The 24,544-nt window shown below is 43.0% G+C and overlaps 1 protein-coding gene and 1 long non-coding RNA gene across 14 annotated transcripts in view; one reads left to right on the forward strand and one right to left on the reverse strand.

Annotated features, from left to right (window-relative positions):
• Nucleotides 1-24,544, reverse strand: part of SNX24 (sorting nexin 24) — a 171,107-nt gene that overhangs the window by 140,371 nt on the left and 6,192 nt on the right. The window contains exon 1 of one of the 13 annotated variants that reach the window (XM_055549718.1): nt 13,249-13,772. The exons of 7 other annotated variants lie outside the window; for them this stretch is intronic. In XM_055549718.1, coding sequence (XP_055405693.1) covers nt 13,249-13,305 — 57 coding nt within the window. In that variant the 5' untranslated portion in view covers nt 13,306-13,772. Of the gene's footprint in view, nt 1-13,248; nt 13,773-24,544 lie in introns of those variants that run through there. 5 more of the 13 variants (XM_055549661.1, XM_055549653.1, XM_055549694.1 and 2 more) reach the window with 5 other exon arrangements.
• Nucleotides 457-24,060, forward strand: LOC129629632 (uncharacterized). The gene is made up of 3 exons (XR_008703299.1): nt 457-595; nt 6,622-6,704; nt 23,698-24,060. It is a non-coding gene; the product is annotated as an uncharacterized LOC129629632 (long non-coding RNA).

Consider the following 24,544-nt stretch of genomic DNA (forward strand, 5'->3'; position numbering starts at 1 on the left):
ATGGACTGTAGCCCGTCAGGCTCCTCTGTCCGTGGGATTCTCCAGGCAAGAATACCATAGTGGGGTGCCATGCGTTCTCCAGGGGATCTTCCAATCCAGGAATCAAACCCTCATCTCCTGTGGCTCCTGCATTGCAGGGAGATTTTTTTTACCCCTGAGCCACCAGGGGAAGCCATGCCTTAATTAATCACTAAATGAGGCTTATAGTTTCATTGAGTTAGACAAGGTCCCTGTGATCAGTTTGATTAGGTTTCTGTGATTGTGGTTTTCATTCTGTCTGCACTCTGATGGATAAGAGGCTTATCAAAGCTTCCTGATGGGAGAGACTGACTGAGGGGGAAACTGGGTCTTGTTCTGATGAGCAGAGCCATGCTCAGTCAATCTTAAATCCAATTTTCTGTTGATGGGCGGGGCTGGGTTCCCTCCCTGTTGCTGACATGAGACTAAACTACGGTGGAGGTAGTGAAGATAATGGCGACCTCCTTCAAAAGGTCCCATGCACGCACTGCTGCACTCAGTGCCTCCGACCCTGCAGCAGGCCACCACCAACCCACACCTCTGCTGGAGACCCCTGGACACTCACAGGCAAGTCTGGGTAAGTCTCTTGTGGGGTCACTGCTCCTTTCTCCTGGGTCCTAGTGTGCACAAGGTTTTGTTTGTGCCCTCCAAAAGTGTTTCCCCAGTCCTGCGTAAGTTCTGGCAGCTCTATGGTGGGGTTAATGGCAACCTCCTCCAAGAGGGCTTATGCCACATCCAGGTCTGTTGCACCCAGAGCCCCTGCTCCTGGAGCAGGCCACTGCTGACCCGTATCTCCACAGAAGACACTCAAACTCTCAAAGGGAGGTCTGGCTCGGTCTCTGTGGGGTCTCCTGGTGTGCACAAAGTCTTGTTTGAGCCCTCTGAGCATCTCTGGCAGGTATAGGGTTTGATTCTAAATGCAATTTCACCCCTCCTACCATCTTGCTGGGGCTTCTGCTTTGCCCTTGGACACAGGGTAAAAAACATTCAGAAAACTAAGATCATGACATTCGGTCTCATCATTTCATGGCAAACAGATGGGAAAACAATGAAAACAGTGACAGACTTTATTTTCTTGGGCTCCAAAATCATTGCAGATGGTGACTGCAGCCATGATATTAAAAGAGCTTGCTCCTTGGAAGAAAAGCTATGACCAACCTAGACAGCACACCAAAAAGCTGAGACAGTTCTTTGCCAACAAAGGTCCGTCTAGTCAAAGCTCTGGCTTTTCCAGTAGTCATGTATGGATGTAAGAGTTGGACTATAAAGAAAGCTCAGCACCAAAGAATTGATGCTTTTGAGCTGTGGTGCTGGAGAAGACTCTTGAGAGTCCCTTGGACTGCAAGCAGATTCAACCAGTCCATCTTAAAAGAAATCAGTCCTGAATATTCATTGGAAGGACTGATATTGAAGCTCCAATACTGCAAAGAACTGACTCATTAGAAAAGACCATGATGATGGGCAAGATTGAAGGCGGGAAGAGAAGGGGATGACAGAGGATGAAATGATTGGATGGCATCACCAATTCGCTGGACATGAGCTTGTGCAAGCTCCAGGAATTGGTGATGGACAGGGAAGCCTGACGTGCTGCAATCCATGGGGTCGCAAAGAGTCAGACATTACTGAGTGACTGAACTGAACAGAAATAAGGCTTTCGTGCATGCTAAGTCACTTCACTCATGTCTGACTCTCTGTGGCTCTCTGGACTGTAGCCTTTCAGGCTCCTCTGTCCATGGACTTTTCCAGTTAAGAGTACTGGAATGGGTTGCCACGACCTCCTCCAGGGGATCTTCTCAACCCAGGAATTGAACCTGCATCTCTTACATTTCCTGCATTAGGAAATCAACCCCTTTTGGAAACATTCTGTACATCAAAGTTAAGTTTAATGAACATGATATCCTCATTTTCATGTCACTACACTGTGCAGAAATATGATCTGCAGCCCTGTTTCTCTCATATTAAGGTTTTTAAAATATCATTTATTTCTTTAAATATGTACATAATAGGAAACCAAAAAACACAAGAAGCAAAAAACAAAAGTCATCCATAATCACAAGCAGTTTACTATTTGATGTGCCCTTCCAGCTTTCATACGTATCCTGCTTTTTCACACATCAGGAATATTTACCATTTCCAGATTCCAAAGTGTAAAAGGTACTCAGCTGTGTCCGACTCTTTGCAACCCATGGACTACATAGTCCATGGAATTCTCCAGGCCAGAATACTGGAGTGGGTAGCCATTTTCTTCTCCAGGGGATCTTCCCAACCCAGGAATTGAATTAGGGTCTCCTGCATTGCAGTCAGATTCTTTACAAGATAAGCAAGGTCCCAAAGCTACGGATATTTTGATAATCAAGAACACACTGCTGCTGCTGCTGCTAAGTCGCTTCAGTCGTGTCCGACTCTGTGCGACCCCATAGACAGCAGCCCACTAGGCTTCCCCGTCCCTGGGATTCTCCAGGCAAGAACACCGGAGTTGGTTGCCATTTCCTTCTCCAATGCATGAAAGTAAAAAAGTGAAAGTGAAGTTGCTCAGTCGTGTCCGACTCTTAGCGACCCCGTGGACTGCAGCCTTCCAGGCTCCTCCGTCCATGGATTTTCCAGGCAAGAGTACTGGAGTGGGGTGCCATTGCCTTCTCCGAAGAACACATTACACCAACTCAATCCAGAAGGAAAAAAGAAATGTAACCCTGCCTTGCTTGGTGACAAAAATTTCAGAAAAGACAAAAATGGCAAAGGGCCTCTAGATAAAGATAATGGCAGAATTATGATTAAAATACTATATTCCCTTAACGTTCAATATAAAAATGAGACATAAAGCAATAGAGTAGACAAAGTACAATGCTTCTAGGAGGATTCACTGTCCACCTAAACTATTCAAGTATTAGCAAGAAGGTATGTTCCCACTGAGTTACTTAACAATGCATTCCTATAGGACAGCCAAGACGTTCACACTCAGTTGTTATTAAACACATCCATGCCTCCCTTTATACTTCCTTCTGCCCCTCTGCTGCCAACCTACTGAACGAGTCCTGATGGTTTAGCATGTCCATGCCTGAAATGCTGCCTTTTAAAAAAAATTAATTATAACAAAAATATTTACAAATGGGTGAATTCATTAGCTTTACTTTTTATCATGCATTGTCACTTCAGGACATCTAGAAAGTCTAGATGTTGCAGAATAAAGAATGAACCTTGTCCACAATAAACATAGGTACTTTACAAAAATGCACATACAGACTTACGTTGTTTACTCACTAACTTGTGTCTGACTCTTTGCAGCCCCGTAGACTGCAGCACGGAGAAGGCAATGGCAACCCACTCCAGTACTCTTGCCTGGAGAATCCCATGGACGGAGGAGCCTGGTGGGCTGCTGTCTATGGGGTCGCACAGAGTCGGACATGACTGAAGCAACCTAGCAGCAGAGCAGCAGCAACAGCAGAATGCAGCACGTCAGGCTTCCCTCTCCTAAACTATCTCCTGGAATTTGCTCAAACTCATGTTCATTGAGTCGGGGATGTCATCCAACCATCTCATCCTCTGTCATCCCCTTCTCCTCCTGACCTCAATCTTTCCCAGCATCAGGGTCTTTTCTAGTGAGTCAGTTCTTCGCATCAGGTGGCCAATGTTTTGGAGCTTCAGCTTCAGCATCAGTCCTTCCAATGAATATTCAGGACTGATTTCTTTTAGGATAGACTGGTTGGATCTCCTTGTAATCCAAAGACTCTGAAGAGTCTTCTCCAACACCACAGTTCAAAAGCATCAATTCTTTGGTGTTCAGTGTTCTTTGTAGTCCAACTCTCACATCCATACCTGACTACTGGAAAAACTGTAGCTTTGACTAGATGAACCTTTGTTGGCAAAGTGATGTCTCTGCTTTTTAATATGCTGTCTAGAGTGGTCACAGCTTTTCTTCCAAGGAGCAAATATCTTTTAGTTTCATGGCTGCAGTCACTGTCCGCAGTGATTTTGGAGCCCAAGAAAATTAAATCTGCCACTGTTTCCACTTTTCCCCCTTCCATTTACCATGAAGGGATGGGACCAGATGCCATGATCTTAGTTTCTTTTGAATGTTGAGTTTCAAACCAGCTTTTTCCCTCACCTCTTTCACCTTCATCAAGAGGTTCTTTAGTTCCTCTTTACTTTCTGCCATTAGAGTTTCATCAGCATATCTGAGATTATTGGTACTTCTCCTGGCAATCTCTACGGTTATAACCTAAAACTGTCTTCTAGATATGGAGATATTACTTACCGGCACCAGGTAGGTGATATGGAGATATCTATTTCTGCATAAAGTTATCAGATTTCACAGTTTCACAGTTTCCAATCCCATTCTTACTTGACATTGGTGATGGGCGGTCTCTCCTCTCCACCCCCAAGCAATTCAGACATTCCACCTACTGGAATGTGCCCTCCTCTCCCCGCCACCCTTCGAGAGTGGAATGGACTCTGACGCCTCAACATTGCTGGTGGTCACCCTCCAGGAGAAATAGAAAACGGCAGTCCTCCACAGGGACCTCTGACGCCGGGCTCAGCCCCAGGCACCTGGAGTCCTTCACTCTCCACTCACCATGACCTCCTGCACACCAGACATTGCTCTCTTCCCATCTCCCATCACATAAATTCATTTTCATGTTTTTAACTTGGGGGGGGGGTCCTTCACAAAAGCCTTATCCTTTCCATATGCTTATTTAGATCCTACCTACACTTCAGAATGCAGCATAAGCCCAATTCCTTGTAGGAAGCCTTCCTAGTACTTCAGTCCACACTGATGCCATTCTCAAAACCTCCATTCAGTACCCCTTGTTGCTTCCCTACATATTATCATAAAGCATTCACTGTAGCTTCATGAGTGCTGAGTCATATGTGGGGACTAAACTGCAAACTCCTTGAGGGTTAAAATCATGCCTTATTGTTATCAGTTGCCCAGAGTGGGCACCAAGCAGGCATTCGAAGACTTGATTTACTAAGTTATATTGATTAATTATGCTACTTTATAAGAGATAAAAGCTTTGATTCCTTTATATGTTAAGGCTAAGAGCACAAGAGGTTAAAAGGCAGTCACCATTAACCATCTCCATCTATCTTTCATGGAACTATCCCTAAAAATGAACTGTTACAATGTTATGAATATATTAACTAAGCAACTGATTAGTTCAAATTATGTTAAGGGACTTTCAAAGACTAATGTTTCTTTATTTTTATATAAACTGATGCTAAAACAAATGCTAAACAAATGTTAGAAAATATCTCTAACATAAAGCAAATGCTGCTTTTTAAAACTCTCCAAATCTAAAAACCTGGAAAATATATACTTTCAAAATGGCAATATGGAAGCCATTGAGAATCAAGGGCCTACCCACATTCATTTAAGAACAGCCCATACATCACTTGAGGAACATCAGTGGGATTGCTTAGCAGGCAAAAATACTAAATGGGGCGAGGAAACTCAGGAAGAAAGTCATAGCTCTACAGTTCTGTGTCTGGCCAGGAGGTGTTCCTGCACAGACCCAGGGGAGCCAAAGGAAGCAAACACTGGACAAATCAAACAGAAGAAGCGCTTAGTCTACTTTTCACATAATATTAACACACACACAATTTTAAATCATTTTTCATTATTATTATTTAATAAAACTTTTCCTGGAACTTTTGGTTCCACGCACACATAGATGCTAAGTCACTTCAGTCGTGTCCAACTCTCTGCAACCCCATGGACTGTAGCCCGCCCGGCTCCTGTGTCCATGGAATTCTCTAGGCAAGAACTCTGTAGTGCGCTGCCCTCCTCCAGGACCTCTTCCCAAACCAGGGGTTGTACCTGTGAATCTTATGTCTCCTGCAGTGGCAGGCAGGTTCTTATCACTAGCACTACCCTGTTCTATACCCGTATTCAATATGAGAATGTTTCCTATATTTTAACTCTGCACATTACTGGACATTAACGCTTACAAAACACTTCCTCCAATGAGCAAAATTCATTCTCAGATGAGCTATATCCCTGGTACCGAGTTTCTGTCTCAAGTTCCTCTCCAGTGTTTAATAGCAATACTGGAAAACTCTTCGGTTGCTCAAACTCCCAGTGAACTGGGTGCATAGCTTCCAAATATGACTCCAAATTCCAGGAACTTCCCACATGGTACTAGATAATGCCCCTCCACCATCACCACTTGGGCAGCAACAAGGCTAGAGCCCTTAGGGTCCAGCTGGTTCAGGGGGAGCCCTGCTCATGGGGGCTGCTGGCACATTGGTCCCAACAAGAATAACTCTACACACACCTCTCACAATGCGAGAATCACAGCACTCTTCATTATAATCTCCAGACAGAAGGCTTATGTGCAATCTACCTGGCAGGCCAGTTTCCTCCTGTGCGCTGTAAACTCCAAGGGATTTGAACCCCTGGGCACGTGGCACTGAGCAGGAAAGCTGGGATGCCCAGGCCAGAGGTAGAGAAGATATGTGAAAAGGGGAAACACACGCTTTTTGTGAGCTGCTGCAATAAAGAAATCTATCACTCTCCTCCTTTTTTTCGGATCCAGGATAGTAACAGTGACTATTTTTTACTATATATCCAGCACCATACTATGTGCTTTTCATTTATTATTTCAGTTACATATTTATCCTCAAGATTCATGGTGCCAGCATTCCCGCAACCTTATGAATGAGGAGACTGCATGAAGAGGCTGATCCAGGTGAGCACCCAGCTCGGGGTTAGCTTCAAGACCAGACACTTTCTGTCCCACTGTACTCCCCTTAGAATGCATAGCTCAGTTTAGTCACTCAGTCATGTCTGACTCTTTGCAACCCCATGGGCTGCAGCATGCCAGGCTTCCCTGTCCATCACCAACTCACAGAGCGTGCTCATGTTTATTGAGTTGGTCATACCATACAACCATCTCATCCTCTGTTGTCCCCTTATCCTCCCGCCTTCAATCTTTCCCAGCATCAGGATCGTTTCCAATGAGTCAGTTCTTCACATCAAGTAGTCAAAGTATTGAAGCTTCCACTTCAGCATCAATCCCTCCAATGAATATTCAGGACTGATTTCCTTTAGGATGGACTGGTTGCATCTCATTGTCCAAGGGACTCTCAAGAGTCTTCTCCAACACCACAGTTCAAAAGCATCAATTCTTCAGTGCTCAGCTTTCTTTATAGTCCAACTCTCACATCCATACACGATTACTGAAAAAACCATAGCTTTGACTAGACGGACCTTTGTGGGCAAAGTAATGTCTCTGCTTTTTAATATACTAAGTTTGTCATAGCTTTTCTTCCAAGTAGCAAGCAGTTACCATCTGCAATGATTTTGGAGCCCAAGAAAATAAAGTCACTCACTGTTTCCATTGTTTCCCCATCTATTTGCCATGAAGTGATGGGACTGGATGCCATGATCTTAATTTTCTGCATTTTGAGTTTTAAGCCAACTTTTTCACTCTCGGCTTTCACTTTCATCAAGAGGCTCTTTAATTCTTCTTTGCTTTCTGCTATAAGGGTCGTGTCATCTGCATATCTGAAGTTATTGATATTTCTCCCGGAAATCTTGATTCCAGCTCATGCTTCATCCAGCCCAGCATTTCACATGATGTACTCTGCATGTAAGTTAAATAAGCAGGGTGACAATATACAGCTTTGACACACTCCTTTCCTGATTTGGAACCAGTCTGTTGTTCCATGTCCAGTGCTAACTGTTGCCTCTTGACTTGCATATAAATTTCTCAGGAGGCAGGTCAGGTGGTCTGGTATTCCCATCTCTTTAAGAATTTTCCACAGTTTATTGTGCTCCACACAGTAAAAGGCTTTGGCGTAGTCAATAAAACAAAAGGAGATGTTTTTCTGGCACTCTCTTGCTTTTTTGATGATCCAACGGATGTTGGCAATTTGATCTCTGGTTCCTCTGCCTTTTCTAAATCCAGCTTGAACATCTGGAAGTTCATAGTTCACATACTGTTGAAGCCTGGCTTGGAGAATTTTGAGCATTACTTTGCCAGCATGTGAGACGAGTGCGGTAGTTTGAGTCTTCTTTGGCATTGCCTTTCTTTGGGATTGGAATGAAAACTGACCTTTTCCAGTCTTGTGGCCACTGCTGAGTTTTCTAAATTTGCTGGTATATTGAGTGCAACATTTTCACACAATCATCTTTTAGGATTTGAAATAGCTCAACTGGAATTCCATCACCTCCACTAGCTTTGTTCATAGTGATGCTTCCTAAGGCCCACTTGACTTTGCATTCCAGGATGTCTGGATCTAGATGGGTGATCACATCATCATGGTTTTCTGGGTGGTGAAGATCTTTTTTGTATAGTTCTTCTGTGTATTCTTGCCACCTCTTCTTAATATCTTCTGCTTCTGTTAGGTCCATACCATTTCTGTCCTTTATTGTGCTCATCTTTGCAAGAAATGTTCCCTTGGTATCTCTAATTTTCTTGAAGAGATCTATAGTCTTTCCCATTCTATTATTTTCCTCTATTTCTTTGCACTGATTACTAAGGAAGGCTTTCTTATCTCTCCTTGATATTCTCTGGAACTCGGCATTCAAATGGGTATATCTTTCCTTTCCTCCTTTGCCTTTCACTTCTCTTCTTTTCTCAGCTATTTGTAAGGCCTTGTCAGACAACCATTTTGCTTTTTTGCCTTTCTTTTTCTTAGGGATGGTCTTGATCACTGCCTCCTGTACAATGTCACGAACCTCCATCCATACTTCTTCAGGCACTCTATCTATCAGGTCCATGACTCTGTTTGTCACTTCCACTGTACAATCATATACACTGGTATGCTGCTACTGCTGCTAAGTCACTTCAGTCCTGCCCGACTCTGTGTGACCCCATAGACGGTAACCCACCAGGCTCCCCTTCCCTGGGATTCTCCAGGCAAGAACACTGGAGTGGGTTGCCATTTCCTCCTCCAATGCATGAAAGTGAAAAGTGAAAGTGAAGTCGCTCAGTCGTGTCTGACTCTTAGCGACCCCATGGACTGCAGCCCACCAGGCTCCTCCATCCATGGGATTTTCCAGGCAAGAGTACTGGAGTGGGGTGCCATTGCCTTCTCCATACACTGGTATAGAGCTATGGTTTTTCCAGTAGTCATGTATGGATGTGAGAGTTGGACTATAAAGAAAGCTGAGTGCCGAAGAATTGATGCTTTTGAACTTTGGTGTTGGAGAAGACTCTTGAGAGTCCCTTGGACTGCAAGGAGATCCAACCAGTCCATCCTAAAGGAAATTAGTCCTGAATATTCACTTACAGGACTGATGCTGATGCTGAAATTCCAATACTTTGGCCACCTGATGTGAAGAATTGACTCATTGGAAAAGACCCTGCTGCTAGGAAAGATTGAGGGCAGGAGGAGAAGGGGATGACAGAGGACGAGATGGTTGGATGGCATCACCAACGTGATGGACATGAGTTTGAATAAGCTCTGGGCATTGGTGATGGACAGGGAAGCCTAGCATGTTGCAGTCCACGGGGTTGCAAAGAGTCAGACACAACTGAGTGACTGAACTGAACTGACTGGTCTGCATATCTCAGGTTATCAATATTTCTCCCTGCAATCTTGATTCCAGCTTGTGCTTCATCCAGTCTAGAATTTCACATGATGTACTCAGCATATAAGTTAAATAAGCAAGGGGACAATATACAGCCTTGATGTACTCCTTTCCCAATTTGGAACCAGTCCATTGTTCCATAAGCCTCAAGCAAATGATGTGAAAATATTAAAAGGAGATTTTTTAGAACTGCATAACTACACGGCCAATCCGTAAGACTCATCTACTTTTTCCCCATCAAAACGAAGTCATAATAGTTGAGCTCTCAAGTTCTAAACAAACTTTATTCATGGCACCAAATTTTGCATTTGGTAAAACTTTATCATTAATTGGTTTTGATGGAGTGCATCTACTGGACATGAGAAAGTTCTAAACAGTTCATGAATAAAACAAATATAGGTCAAACTTGAATTCAACTTCATGAATCCCAAATCCCTTTGCTACACTGGAATTTCTATCAAATATTTACTTGAAAGGCATTATTTTTGTTGTTTTTGTTTTGCTTTGGTGGTAAAGAGAAGGATCAGGAGAGGGGGTTACATTATCAAATGTATTCAAATCAGAAATCCCACAAAAGCTTAACTCAGGGAACTCGCCATAGAAATCCAACATGTAGGTTTAAACTTTTAGAAACAAATGCCAAAAACGAACTACTACAGAACCAATCACATGTTAAGGGATTTACACCTATTATTTCATTTGATTAAAATAATCCCAAATGGATATAAACAGTTTCTATTATCCCTATTTATGGGAGCCAAAGCTCAGAGGATTTAAACAACTGGAGACCATTAAACACATGGTTGGAGAGTGGCTGGAAGGCATCCAAGGTCCACTCTTCAGTGGTATTGCTACTTCCCTTCTCATGAAAGTCCTCTCAAGGAGGTCAAGGTTACATAATAAACATAAGTATCTGCCTCATTCACAAAAGCTGGCTCTCATTCTGTATGGTCCATGGGGCTAAGTCACATCATTCGTGTCTGACTCTTTATGACCCTGACTGTAGCCCACCAGGCCCGGGCCTCTCTCCATGGGATTCTCCAGGCAAGAATACTGGAGCGGGTTGCCATGCCCTCCTCCAGGGGATCTTCCCCACCCACGGATTGAACCTGCATCTCTCTTGTCTCCTGCATTGACAGGTGGGTTTTTTACCACTAGCACCACCTGGGATGTCCCATGCTGTATGGGCCAGTATTAAAACAAGCAGAACACGCTGATACTGGTCAGCACCCAAGGACACACATCAATTTTCCTTGCTACTTGGACAATCGCATCCATTAAACGCTCCCTGGTTTCCCCAGGGAGCATTTAGATAGCAAGGAAACTTGGAAGGCCCTGGTCCTGGCTGTCTTTCACACAGGCTTCTACGCTGCGTAGTACCTGGCTTTCAGAGAAGGACGGAGCTAAGGTGTGAAGGCAGAGAGAGGCTTGATTACAGTGGCGATTCTTTTTGCACTAAATGTAATCTGAGGCAGACATCTTGCCAGACAGTTCGCATGCCTCATGCCATTTAATACTGGCAATGACTTTACGGTGAGGTATTACTGTTCACCTGTTTTAAAGATGAGAAGATTGAGGTTAACAGTTTGCTCACATTTAAGCTTATTATCATAAATGTAGTTATACATTTAGCTCTCCATGAAGTGACACAAGATTAGTTGATTACATGGTGTTCACAAACAGGAAGAATCTTCTGAACGAGAGTTCTGGAATTTCTTGACGGTTTTGGAAAGAAACTGCTCAAAGTAATGGCATTTCTGGTACCCCGTGCAACACAGGGTGTACTGCGGCCTTCAGGAACCACAGGTCGGGTAGTTCCTTGGTGGTCCACGCTATTACTGCCAAGGACCTGGATTCAATTCCTGGTCAGGGAACTAAGATTCCACAAGCCTCACAGCCAAAAGGAAAAAGAACCACTGGCTGAATAAATGAGTGTAAGTAAATACTGCTACTGCTAAGTCACTTCAGTCATGTCCAACTCTGTGCAACCCCAGAAACGGCAGCCCACCAGGCTCCCCTGTCCCTGGGATTCTCCAGGCAAGAACACTGGGGTGGGTTGCCATTTCCTTCTCCAATGCATGAAAGTGAAAAGTGAAAGTGAAGTCGCTCAGTTGTGTCTGACTCTTAGCGACCCCATGGACTGCAGCCTACCAGGCTCCTCCACCCATGGGATTTTCCAGGCAAGAGTACTGGAGTGGGGTGCCATCGCCTTCTCCAAAGTAAATACTAGGGCTGATGAAATTGAGCCTCACACTCCACATCTCCATGCCTGCTTCCCCAGCCCGCACCCATCGCCCCCTCTCACGGCTCTGGCCTGTGCCTGCTACTCATGCTGGGCTCTCCCTGCCAGCCCCCTTGAGGCCCTACACAGCACCCTGTGCACAGACGTGCTCACCCTAATCACATGAACTCTGACCTAAGCTTCCAATAAAGCAGACTGTCAGCCTCCGCAGTCAGATCACAGAAAGATCACTTAGACTGATCTTCTAGATCACAGAAAGATGAACTCCACAGAACTTTTCTAGACCCAGAACTAACTAAAGAAGCAAGCCCTGGCCGAAGAAGCAGCTTCTAACACGAAATCCAGGTTATAATGACATTTACTCAAACTGGTGTCATCTGAACCTGGCTAAAGCTGATGAGTCAGAAGTCAAAAGCTCTACTTCTGCTCAGAGCAAAGTGCAAGAATGGGTCTGGGTGGGGACTGGCCCAGCCCCACTGCCAGGTCAGAGCCATGTGCTAAAACACAGATTTAGCTTTGGCTGTCTGACTTCTTACAAAAAGACCTTTTTATATTAGGAGAAAGAAGGAAAGCAATTCAGTTTTACCTGCAAACTCTGTTAAGAGACTATGGTGAAGGAGAGGGGCTGGAATTTCATCAGGCACTCAGTGATCAATCAATAGCAGTTGTAAAAACTGGTTGTTTGGCCACACAATCAACATTCTTCATTTATTTTTACATATGGGATGATAAGCACACTTCAGATGTCATTCTCTAATTTGAAAGCATTGCAAGAGTCTATTGATAATGCTTTTGAAAATTAATTCACTTAAAAAGATACAAATGAACTTATTTACAAGATAGAAATGGACCCACAGACATAGAAAACAAACTAATCGTTCCCAAGAGGGAAAGGGGAGGATAAATGAGTTTGGGATTAAAATATACATACTACTATATATAAAATAAACAAGCAACAAGGACCTACTGTATAGCACAGGGAACTATACTCAATATCTTGTAACAACCTATAAGGGAAAATAATCTGAAAAAGAATATATATATATATATATATATAACTGAATCATTGTGCTGTATATCTGATACTAACAGAACGTTGTAAATCACTAAATAAATAAATACAATAAAAATCTAAGATAAATAAAAAACAATCATTCATTTAAAGCAGCAAATAAAATATGAAACTACTCAAAGGTGGAAACATTTCCTAATAGATGAAAGCAAGGTAAAATATTTGATGACATAGTAAACTCTACTGGCAAAAATTTAATTAGAAGGATTAGAAATAACAATAGCTGCCCCACACAGTGAGTCCCATGGGGTCCTTGAGAGGAAACTGAGGCCCGCGCTTTAGGGAGCCAGGGGAGGGTGACGACGAGTTCCCTGGTTGGGAAGTTACAAGTCAGAACGTGGAACCAGATCCATTTCACTCCAAAGCTTGCTAGCGACTTACTTGCCTTAGAAGTTCCTCAAACTTGCTGACGTCACGAACGCTTTTCTTAAGTTCCATTTGTTCATGGATCCAAAGACTTAAGAGGGTTTTAAGCACTCAGTCATAGGTGTACTTCAGCTGAATCGGAATATAAATCAGCCTTTAAAGCTTTAAGACAAACCTGACGTTTCTCCTTCATGCTAAATATACACTCTACAGGGCGTCTTTTTCAAAACCAGCTACTCCGTAGTTTGCCGGCTTAGCTACAAATTAAAATCACCTGAAGGGCTCAACCTTCAGGCTCAACCAAAGCCTGGGCCTTAGCTGCACCTGAGAATCTCTGGGAGTGGAGCCTGAAATTTCTCTTAAGAACCAATGACTTCTGCTATTAAGATGTGCTGGGGCAAGTGACCTGCCTTAGTGATCTCTACAAGCATTGTGGGGACACTTTTAGTGCAGTTCAGAATCACCCAGCGGACTTTAAAAAATTCCAGTGTTCAACCCATGCTCCAGACCCATCTAACTCTGAGGGTGGGACCGGGCGTCTCTAGCTTATAAAGATCTCCAGGTGATTCCGAAGTGCAGCAAGAGCTGAGCACCACAGCTTTAGCAGCTAATTGTTCGCACCGGAAGTTCAGTCCCTCCTTTGGACAGCATCCCAGTGAATCATCCACCAGCAGCACTGTCACATCAACCACTGGGCTTTTTCTCCAACTCCCTGCCTTGTCCCGAGGTCGTTGCTGACACCCCAGTCTTCCCACCTGTCAGTCACAAGTGTCTGTCCACTTACGAGTAACACTGCCTGCCTCTCCGCTCGGTCCTTCCGAATCATTCCTGCTATTGAATGATTCATCTCATACACACAGGGAACATGGGTCATTCTCTCACCACTTTCAATTTTATTATCTCCACTTCCTTTTCTCACTTATTCACATTTTCAACACTGTCACTTCTTCTGACCTTGTTGACCATATGAGGTTGAGGCTGTTCTGGGCACTGAAACCTGGGCGGAAAGCTACAGTGTGGCTGAAACTAACCCGACATCCCAGGACTCTGCCATTCACTGGCGGGGGGCAGAGCTGTTATCCTCTTTGCTTTAGACCAGTGGTCCCAACCTTTTTGGCACCAGGGATCAGTTTCCTGGAAGCCAATTTTTCTACAGATGGTGGTGGGTGAGGGCAGGAGGAACGGTTTCAGGATGATTCAAGTGTATTACACTTATTGTGCACTTTATACCTATTATTACCTCAGCTCCAAGGTCAGATCAGCAGGCATTAAATCCCGGAGGTTGGGGACCCCTGCTCTAGAGGGTAGTTCTGCTTACAGCTGTAAATGTTCACATGAAAAGTCTTAAAATAGAGGAGCTTTGGGCTCCCTTTCCTTGAGAAGCAAAGCTCAGAAGGTTATCCCCAAATTCCCAAAGCACACTGTTTGATTGATAACAAATATTCACAGTTTAGAAGAATAAAAACCTTTGCACATTTCAGTTCTAAACTTCTGAATGATGTAAACCTTCTTACAAAGGACATAAGTGAAAAAAACTACACTGAAAACAAAATGCTTTCTTTTCAGCAACATTTATATGCAAAAGAAGCAGCATTCATTATGAAGATATTCTCTCAAAGAGCAAGTCGTGTGTTGATTAAAGTTTCCCAAAAACATATACTACTTTGGACTACTAATGAATGGCTGACAAAATAAATCCACATCTTTACTGTGAAAACCATCCCTCTTCTAGGCACATACATCAGTTAAAAAAAAAAAGTTCATGGAACTGAAAAAATGTGTTTGCTTGATAAAATACTTCCTGTACTACGTAAGACTTTGTTCATTACTTTGCCAAATGTTTTCCATGCTCTTAGATTATTTCTGCAAAACCATCAATAGAAAACCTGCAGACAATAAATTCAGAGTCTACGGTGAGAAAAACAGATCTAACTTCCCTAGAAATTATAAGATAAAATGTAGCAATAATTTACTCCAATAATTTTTATGGGAGTGATCAAGACTATTGATTTTTAAAATAAGGTGTCCACCAGAGTCCTAAGTTAATTTCAATCCTCTACCTAATAATTGGTAGTTGAGAAGGAATTTTAGGATAATATTTAAAAGTTAATTAAAAACAGGGTAAGCATTCATGTCAGTCAAGCATGGCCTCTGCTCTAAATGCATTCAAATGCATGTCACCTGGACCTGTAACACAGCACTGTAAAAAATTTTGGTCAATATAAATCAAATGCACACTAATTTATTCAGCAGGTTTCCTGGTATCTGAATCAACATTAGAAATCTAACCAGTATTTGTTATTCTGCTATTGACAAAAGGAAGCATATTTAAATGATAACAAGTACTCATGGGTGTCATTTGGAAGTTAAATTGTTCCCCAAGGACAGTCTCTGTAAACATCTACATTTAAAGGTCATTTACCACCAAATTATGGACAACTGTTGCATTTATTAGCACAAGCTCGATAGTTTGGAAGCTGCAGCCATCAATTTTTACTGTCAATGAGATCTAATTGTTCACTAACAATAAACAAGGAAAACAGACCATCTCTATAAACTTTTATTCCCTGCACTATGATCACTTTTCAAGAATGGAGGTACAAACTTTCCACAGTATGTATTTGAAGAGCAAACTTTCCAACTGCAGGAAGGACTAAATCATAGTTTAAAATAAATCTCAGATAATAAAATATAAAAGCTCATCTTCTCATGTTACTTTCATTTGAACAACAGCAAAAGGAACAACATCACCATGTTTATATATGGATAAAGTGTCTGATTTTACTTTTAGAAGGAAATGTGATGGTTAATTTCAGCATGAGGTGCCCAGGAATTCAGTTAAATATTACCCTAGGTGTTTCTATGAAAGTGTTTTGGGATGATTAATATTTAAACTGGTAGATTGAATAAAGCAAGTTGCCCTCCATAATGTGACGGGCCTCTTTGGATTTTGGACACAGTATATCCTGGTCCCTTTACCAATAATCTAAAAAGCTGCTAGTTTTGAGTGGACGCCACAACAAGGGGAGGCTCTGCAATCAGTCCTGCTGCTGTTCAACCTGCTTTGCCACTTCCATGATGATCCAGCATATCCAATGGTGCCAGAAGGGCAGGAGCACATGGGGACGATGTTTGGAGCCTTTGGCAGGACCTTGTAGGCTCATCATAGCACAGGCCTGTAGGATTCTAGAGCAAAGCCCTGCCACCCTCTGTGGATACCAACTCTTCCTTTGAGAAACAGCTCTTTACCTGCTACTGAGCCTGAGCAGAGCTTGCACACTTAGTCATAGACTAAGTTGTCAAGCACCCTGAGCTGTTCCTCATGAACTGCATGTTACCTGAGACTCACCAGTGTTACCTGAGACTCACCAGGCTATAACGCTGGGCACACACAGCAACTCTCCATCATCAAGTGAAAGTGGTACAGATGTGATGGGGCCCAAGAAGGCTGTGATGGTCCAAGCAAGTTACTTGAAGAAGTGGCCCAAATGGCCCAAGGTTCCCACTCCAGCTATACTACATTCTGTCTCCTAGTCTAACCTATGGCCTCTTGGGGGAATTCCTCATGATCAAGTGATAGAAGAAGACTCGAGCCTGGTCTACAGATGGCTGAAGCTCTAATACATTGGCCCCATGATTCAAAGAGTGATTCATTGGAAAAGACCCTGATGCTGGGAAAGATTGAAGGCAGGAGGAGAAGTCGGTGACAGAGGAGGAGATGGTAGGATGACATCACAGACTCAATGGACATGAGTCTGAGCAAACTTTGGGAAAGAAAGGGAAGCCTGGCATGCTGCAGCCCACAGGGTTGCAAAGAGTCAGACATGACTTAGTGACTAAATGATGACGATAATGACAGATGGTCCTGCACCAAAGGCAGACATTACCTTAAAGTAGGCACCTGCAACAATATAAGCCCCTTTCAGGGACATCCATGGACAATGCTGGTGAAGGGAAATCCACCGTAAGAATTAGAATAATTTTAATCATTCAATAAGTAGAACAATGAGCGATGCACTTGGTGGTTCACTTAGCTAGGAAGGAGAAATAACCAGATGTTACCTTCCATGCTACCACATACCGATTCATAGGCTGTGAGCAATGATCTGGCTGGATGATCAGAGAACTGGAAACAACATGACTGGAAAATGATGACAAGGACATGTGAAGAAGGACACGTGGCCAGACCTCTCCAATAGGGCAAAGCAATGACAGGTTAGCACTGATCAGTGGCTGTAGCCAGGCTGGCCTTGGTGAATGGAAGGTCATGCATAACCTCCATCCCTGCCACCATGGCTACTTGTTCATAAGCTCCTTAGGGATGAGAGAGAGGGGTGGCTGGGGAAAGAAGCTGACTTGCACCCACAGAACAGGTCCTCCTATCCACGTGGCTACTAAAATCCTCCTCTGCTGAGTTCACCCTTCAGGGAGCATTCACATGAGACACAAATATCTTCATGTTTTTTGCCCCTTCAGAGAGGTCGGTCCAACAGACAGTAAAGAACCTGTCCCCCCTCACCCCTATTTCCATCAGTACTGGTTTTTATCAACCTTTTTCACTTTGCCTATTGAAATTACAAAAAAAAAAAAAAAAAAAACCCAACTCATTTTCAACTCTGCCCTTCTTTAATTACCAATGAGACTATCTTATCATATGTTTTTGGTTATTTGTGCCTCTGATATTTCCCTCCTCTTAAAAGCAAACAAATACTGTCATTACTTGTAGTGCTTCCAGGACATTTTATCTGGGCATCTGCAGCATCGCTAAACCACTCAACCCACCCTTCAAACTCCAGTCCCACCCCCACCACCTACCCTCCTTACAACCACTCACACTTTTCATCCTTCCCCAGGCCCTTTCTTGGACCTGAAATGATCTTCCTCCCCTTCTCAAACTGGCAAACCTTCCATCATCCTTCCAGGACAAGCTTGAAGTCAGCTACCCTGCACCCCCAATGCCAGTGCATTGCCTGAGACAGGAGAGGCATATAAGAACCACAAGAACGAATGTCTGCTCTACTGGGCTTGTGCAACACCGTGGGGGTATGGGGGTCGGCTTGTGTAATTTGAAAATAAGATTAAGTTCCACTAGCAAGGTAGAGCGGAGAAGGTAATGGCACCCCACTCCAGTACTCTTGCCTGGAAAATCCGATAGACGGAGGAGCCTGGTGGGCTGCAGCCCATGGGGTCACTAAGAGTCACGACTGAGTGACTTCACTTTCACTTTTCACTTTCCTGAATTGGAGAAGGAAATGGCAACCCACTCCAGTGTTCTTGGCTGGAGAATCCCAGGGATGGGGGAGCCTGGTGGGCTGCCGTCTATGGGGTCACACGACTGAAGTGACTTAGGAGGAGGAGCAAGGTAGAGAGAACAGGGAAGGTATAGAAGAAAGAGAAGCTCACAGTTTCTAAAACAACTTCTAAATTCCTAAATTTATCTAAATTTGAAGAACTAAGGAAAAGCAGATGGGGAGACTCAACCCACATATTGGGTCTACCTTAGAATAAAAATTATAAGGTGAAAACCTGGGGTAATCTGTGTTTTAAATAAAAATCAACAAGAGGACAACCATGTATTCCAAATACCCACACTACTCCCTTAAGTTGGGGGGGCGGGTGGGAGGGGCGGCAACTAGAAGGGGACGCAAGACTGTTTCAAATACGCCCAATCTAGTCATCAGAATTCAGCCAGCAAACTACACGGAGATACTGTGCGCCTATCAGATTGGCAAAAATCCCAAAGCCTGACAACATACTCAGTTGGCAAGCCTGTGAGGAAACCAGTACTCTCATAAACTGCTATGGGAGTGCAGAGTCACACAATCCCAGGAAGGGAATTTGACAATACCTGGCAAAATTACATACCCATTTGCCTTTTGATCTCATAACCCACTGCTAGGAATCTAAACAGACACTGACAAACACACAAAAAGAATATGGACAAGGGTAGTGATACAGCCAACAACAGAAAGCAAAGAGCTATAGAAAAGAACACAGTATCTCTGTATATGCCCGTGGGGTCATCTCCAGGATATACTGTTACATTTAAAAAAAAAGAAAAAAAAGCAGGAGGAAGAAGATGTCTTAGTGTCCTACTGTTTAAGAAAAAGAGCAGGGGAACAAGTATATTTGTATTTGTGCATATATATTCAAAATATAAGGATAAACAATAACTTTTTTCTTAATGGACATCGATGGCACCCTCTTAGGGGGAAGAGGACACAAACAGAAGCTAGATTTCCGCAGATACACCCGATGCAGCAGATACTTTACACAAGTTCAAAACAAAATTAATTTTTAAACATCCCTGGTGGCTCAGACATTAAAGAATCTGCCTGCAATGCACAGGACCTGGGTTTGATCCTTGGGTGGGGAAGATCGTCTGGAGAAGGGAATGGCTACCCACTCCTGTATTCTTGCCTGGAGAATTCCATAGACAGAAGAGCCTTGTGGGCTACATTCTTGGGTTGCAAAGAGTTGGACATGACTGAGCGACTAACACTTTAACACTTAACAAGAGTATAAAATAAAATGAGAATGGGTAGCTAGTTGGTGTTATCAGAGGCTGACCACAGGGCTTTAACATCCTCGAATCTGAGTATGCAGACAGGATCCCGGAACCAACGGGTCACAGATAACAAGGGACAACCGTACTGAGATTTTTGGTGTGAGAAAAAGAAGACACAGTTGAAGACACAAGAGACTAATAAGATAAATTCCTACCTAGACCACAGAAAAAGGTCTAGAAATCTCCATAAACCCAGTCAGCCCTTGGAAGCCCTGGGGGATGAGTTCCAGGAGCCCCAGCCAACCTCACACTCTGTGTATGCTCAAGTCCTTCACATAAAAGGGCTCAGTACAGGGAACACAATCAGCTCTCCATATTGGCCCATTTGGCATCCAGATTCAAAGGGTGCAAAGCCCACAGAGACCCAGAAAGCTGACTCTATGTATCTCGTGTCCAGATCATGGTCCCTGAATCATTTCCCACTAAAGGGAACCAGGGACCATTAGAGAAAAAGCTAATTCCAAATCTGGGGCTGGAAAGGTAAAAGATTTACTGGGAACATCTTGTTATACTAGAAAGCAAGGAAGTTAACAAAGACATACCACAATTGAAAATTAGAACAGACACATATAAAGCAAAATAACAGGAAATCACATTAAAAATCTGAATGAGTACTTGCAAAACCATCATAAGAATACAAGGTATGTGCCTGATGACTCACTTGTTTTGGAGAGATGCAGTGGGGAATGGAAGAGAATGGAGGAGATGGGAAATGTGTATCTCCACGTCCTCCAGAAGACATCCTAACATTTATGTAAAGATATTAGTCGCTAGGATCTTGAAGGAAAAAAAAAATGTAGTAAATAAGGCTAGAAAACTAAATCTGAATTGAACACAGTCAAAAGCTGTAATAAGAATATGACTTGGTTAAATGTAACTGTTCCTTCTGTAGTACTTCAAAGTATCTACAAGAAGTTTGTCTTATACAGCACAAATATTTATTCTGGACTTTGGTTTACATTATTAATTCACATTAAAAAAACTTAAAAAAAAAGTAAACTTCAAGGCAGTTCATACTTGAAATAATATGAATAAATCATGAACATAGCTAGAGACAGCATTCCTTGCACTTTGTAAAGATTCTCTCCCCATCCTTAAACCATCCTAAAAAGTAGGTACAGACAGACCTCATTTTATTGCACTTTGCTTTATTGGGCTTTGCATAAATTGCATTTTTTAAAAATCGAAGGTTTGTGGCAACCCTACGTGAAACAGGTCTATTAGCATCATTTTTCCAACAGCATTTGTTCACTTCATGTCTGTGTCACATTTTGGTAATTTGTGCAATATTTCAAACATTTTCACTACTATTATTTTTATTACGGTGATCTGTGATCACTGATCTTTGATGCTACTACTGCAATTGTTTGGGGGCACCACAAACTGTGCCCAGATAAGACAGCACACTTAATGATAAATGTTAAGTTTGACTGCTCCACAAACTGACCGTTCACCATCTCTCTCCCTGGCCTTGGGCCTCCCTAGTCCCTGAGACACAGCAATACACACAATAGACATAACCGGGAATCAGGCTAATTAAAAATCCTACAATAGCCTCTCAGTGAACAAGTGGAAGGAAGAGTCACACACCTGTCACTTTAAACCAAAAGCTAGAAATGATGAAAGCTTTGTGAGGAAAGTATGCTGAAAGCCAAGATAAGCTAAAAACTAGACCTCTTACACCAAACAGCGAACCAAGCTTGTGAATGTGAAGGACAAGTTCTTGAAGGAGATTAATAGTGCTACTCCAGTGAACATACAAATGACTAAAAACGGTAAACAATTTTACTGCTGACACGGAGAAAGATGTAATGGTCTGGATAGACTATCACACCAGCCACAACATCCTCTTAAGCCAAAGCCTAATTCAAGCAAGGCCCCAACTCTCTTCAGTTCTGTGAAGGCAGAGGAAGTTGCGGAAGAGAAGTTTGAAGCTAGCAGCGTTTGGTTCATGAGGCTGAAGGAAAGAAGTTGTCTCCATAACATCAGAGTGCAAGGTGAAACAGTAAGTGCTGATGTAGAACCTGTGGCAAGTTATCCAGAACATCCAGTTAAGATAATGAATGGAGGTGGTGGCAGTACACAGCAGACTTTGAGTGCAGGTGAAACAGCCTTTTATTGGAAAAGGATGTCATCTAGGGCTTTCCATAGGTAGAGAGGAGAAGCCAAGGCCTGGCTGCAAAGCTCAAAGGAGAGGGTGAACCTCTTGTTAGGGGCTAATGCAAATGGTGATTGAAGACAAGTCAATGCTCCTTCACTATTATGAAAATCCTAGGGTCCTCAAGAATTATGCTTAATCCACTCTGCCTGTGCTCTCTAAATGGAACAGCAAAGCCGAGGTGACGGTACATCTGTTGACAACATGGCTTATCAAATATTTTAAGCCCACTGTTGAGGCCTACTGCCCAGAAAAAAAAAGATTCCTTTCAAAATATGACTGCTCATTGACAATGCACCTGCTCACCCGAAAGCTCTGATGGAGACAAAGAGATTCATACTGTTTTCCTGCCTGCTAACACAACATCTATCTATAGCCTGTGCCACGGATTAAGGAGCAGTTTCAACCTTCAAGTCTTATTTCTTAAGAAACATATTTTGTAAGACTATAGCGGCCATAGACAGTGATTCCTCTGATAGATCTGGCTAGGCAAAGTAAACTGAAAACCTCTGGAAAGGATTCACCATTCTACATGCCAGTAAGGACATTCATGATTAATGGTAAGAAGTCAAAACATCAACATAAGCAGATGTCTGGAAGAAGGCGATCCCAACCCTTTATGGATGACTTTGAGACGTCCAAGCCTCCAGTGGAGGAGGAGGTCACTGTGGATATACTGGAAACAGCAATAAAACAAGAAGTGGAGCCTGAAGAAGTGACTGAACAGCTGTAACCTCATGATAAGATATAAACGGGACAAGGAGTTGCTTCTTATGAGCAACAGAAGTGGTTTCTTGAGATGGAATCTACTCTCAGTGAAGATGCTGTGGAGATTGTTGAAATGATAGCAACGGATTTTGAAAATGACATAAACTGAGTTGATAAAGCAGCAATAGGGTGAGAGAGGACCGACTCCAATTTTGAAAGAAGTTCTGTGGGTAAAATGCTATCAAACAGCATTGCCTGCTGGAGAGAAATCATTCATGAAAGGAAGAGTTCATCAATGCAGCAAAGTTCACTGCTGTCTTATTTTAAGAAATAGCCAAAGCACGCCAACCTTCAACAACCATCACTCCAATCAGTCAGCAGACACCAACATCATGGCAAGACCTGCGACCAGCATAAAGATTATCATTCACTGAAGGCTCTGACGAAAGTGAGCATTTTTAGCAGTAAGGTATTTTTTTAGTTAAGGTGTATAAATTGGTTTTTTAGGCATAATGCTGCTGCTACTGCTGCTAAGTCACTTCAGTCGTGTCCGACTCTGTGCAACCCCACAGATGTCAGCCCACCAGGCTCCTCTGTCCCTGGGATTTTCCAGGCAAGAGAACTGGAGTGGTTGCCATTCCCTTCTCCAGGGGATCTTTCTGACCCAGGGATGGAACCTATGGCTCCTGCCTTGGCAGACAGATTCTTCACCACTGAGCAACCAAAGAAACCCATAGTATTTTCTTTTACAAATGAGGAAAATAAGACACAGGGAGATTAAGAAGCCTGCTCAAAGCCCAGCTTTGGGCTAAACGCCAGGAGAGCAAGATTTGAGGCACAAGCATGAGTCCCTCCATGGCCTGTACTTGGCATTGCAATGCTGTGTCAGCTTCTGCCATAAACGGGTGGAAGATTATCAACAGGGCTTTGCCAAATGGCAAAAACTTCCAAGGAGGCATCTGAAATAATCAAAATTTGATTTAATCCATACAGGTTCATATCTAATAACACGCCTGCCTCATTTTTAGAGACAGGGTGCTACAACTTGGGACTACAAACTCAGCATCATTTCAAAGCAGACGGAGCTAAATGCATTGTGGTATCCTGGATGAGATCCTGGAACAGAAAAAGGACATGAGTGGAAAAATTGGTGAAATCCAAAATGTCTGGGGCTTAGTTAACAAGGTACTGTTGCTAGTTTCCTTGGTTTGACATTACCATGGCAATGGATGATGTTAAAAAGGAAACCAGGTGAGTGGTATATGGAACCGTTGGTACTAATTTTGCAACTTTTCTGAAAATCTAAAATTATTTCAAAATCAAAAGCTTATTTGAAAAGAATCAATCAATTTCTAAGCACCATCCTTGCAAAATTCAATCGTTTTGTAAAATTTTGAATTTCTAAGTGAATGTAGCATTCTGTTTGTTAATGGTCAAGAATATTTTCAAACTGCGTGTCTTGTCTTTCAGAGTAAGCAACATACACATGGTTGACTTAATCACTCAACACACGTTTAATGTTTGCTTATGCTAGGAGTTTACCATGTGTGAGGCACTGTGCCAGCTATGCCCTTGTTACACGGAGGCCTTCAGCATCAAAGATGCTTATAAAGAAAGGGTGACTGGAAGATATGGTTGTGGGCATTGTGGCTTCACCATCCTTCTGAGCTTCTCCCACTGCGGTGTCTACAGGGTTAGGTGGCCGGAATGAACTGACCTCATTCCTAGCTCCAGAGATGTCCCCGAACTATTTTCACTCCATCTGGTTAACTTATCCTTGCCATGGCGACTGTAATGAAACATAGTGAAGACAGCCAATCAGCACACAGAATCCCCCTGGCAACGGCATCGGTTGAGGAACCAACTAGGGATAATGA

This window comes from Bubalus kerabau, chromosome 1, assembly GCF_029407905.1.
Source record: "Bubalus kerabau isolate K-KA32 ecotype Philippines breed swamp buffalo chromosome 1, PCC_UOA_SB_1v2, whole genome shotgun sequence".
NCBI lineage: Eukaryota > Metazoa > Chordata > Mammalia > Artiodactyla > Bovidae > Bubalus > Bubalus kerabau.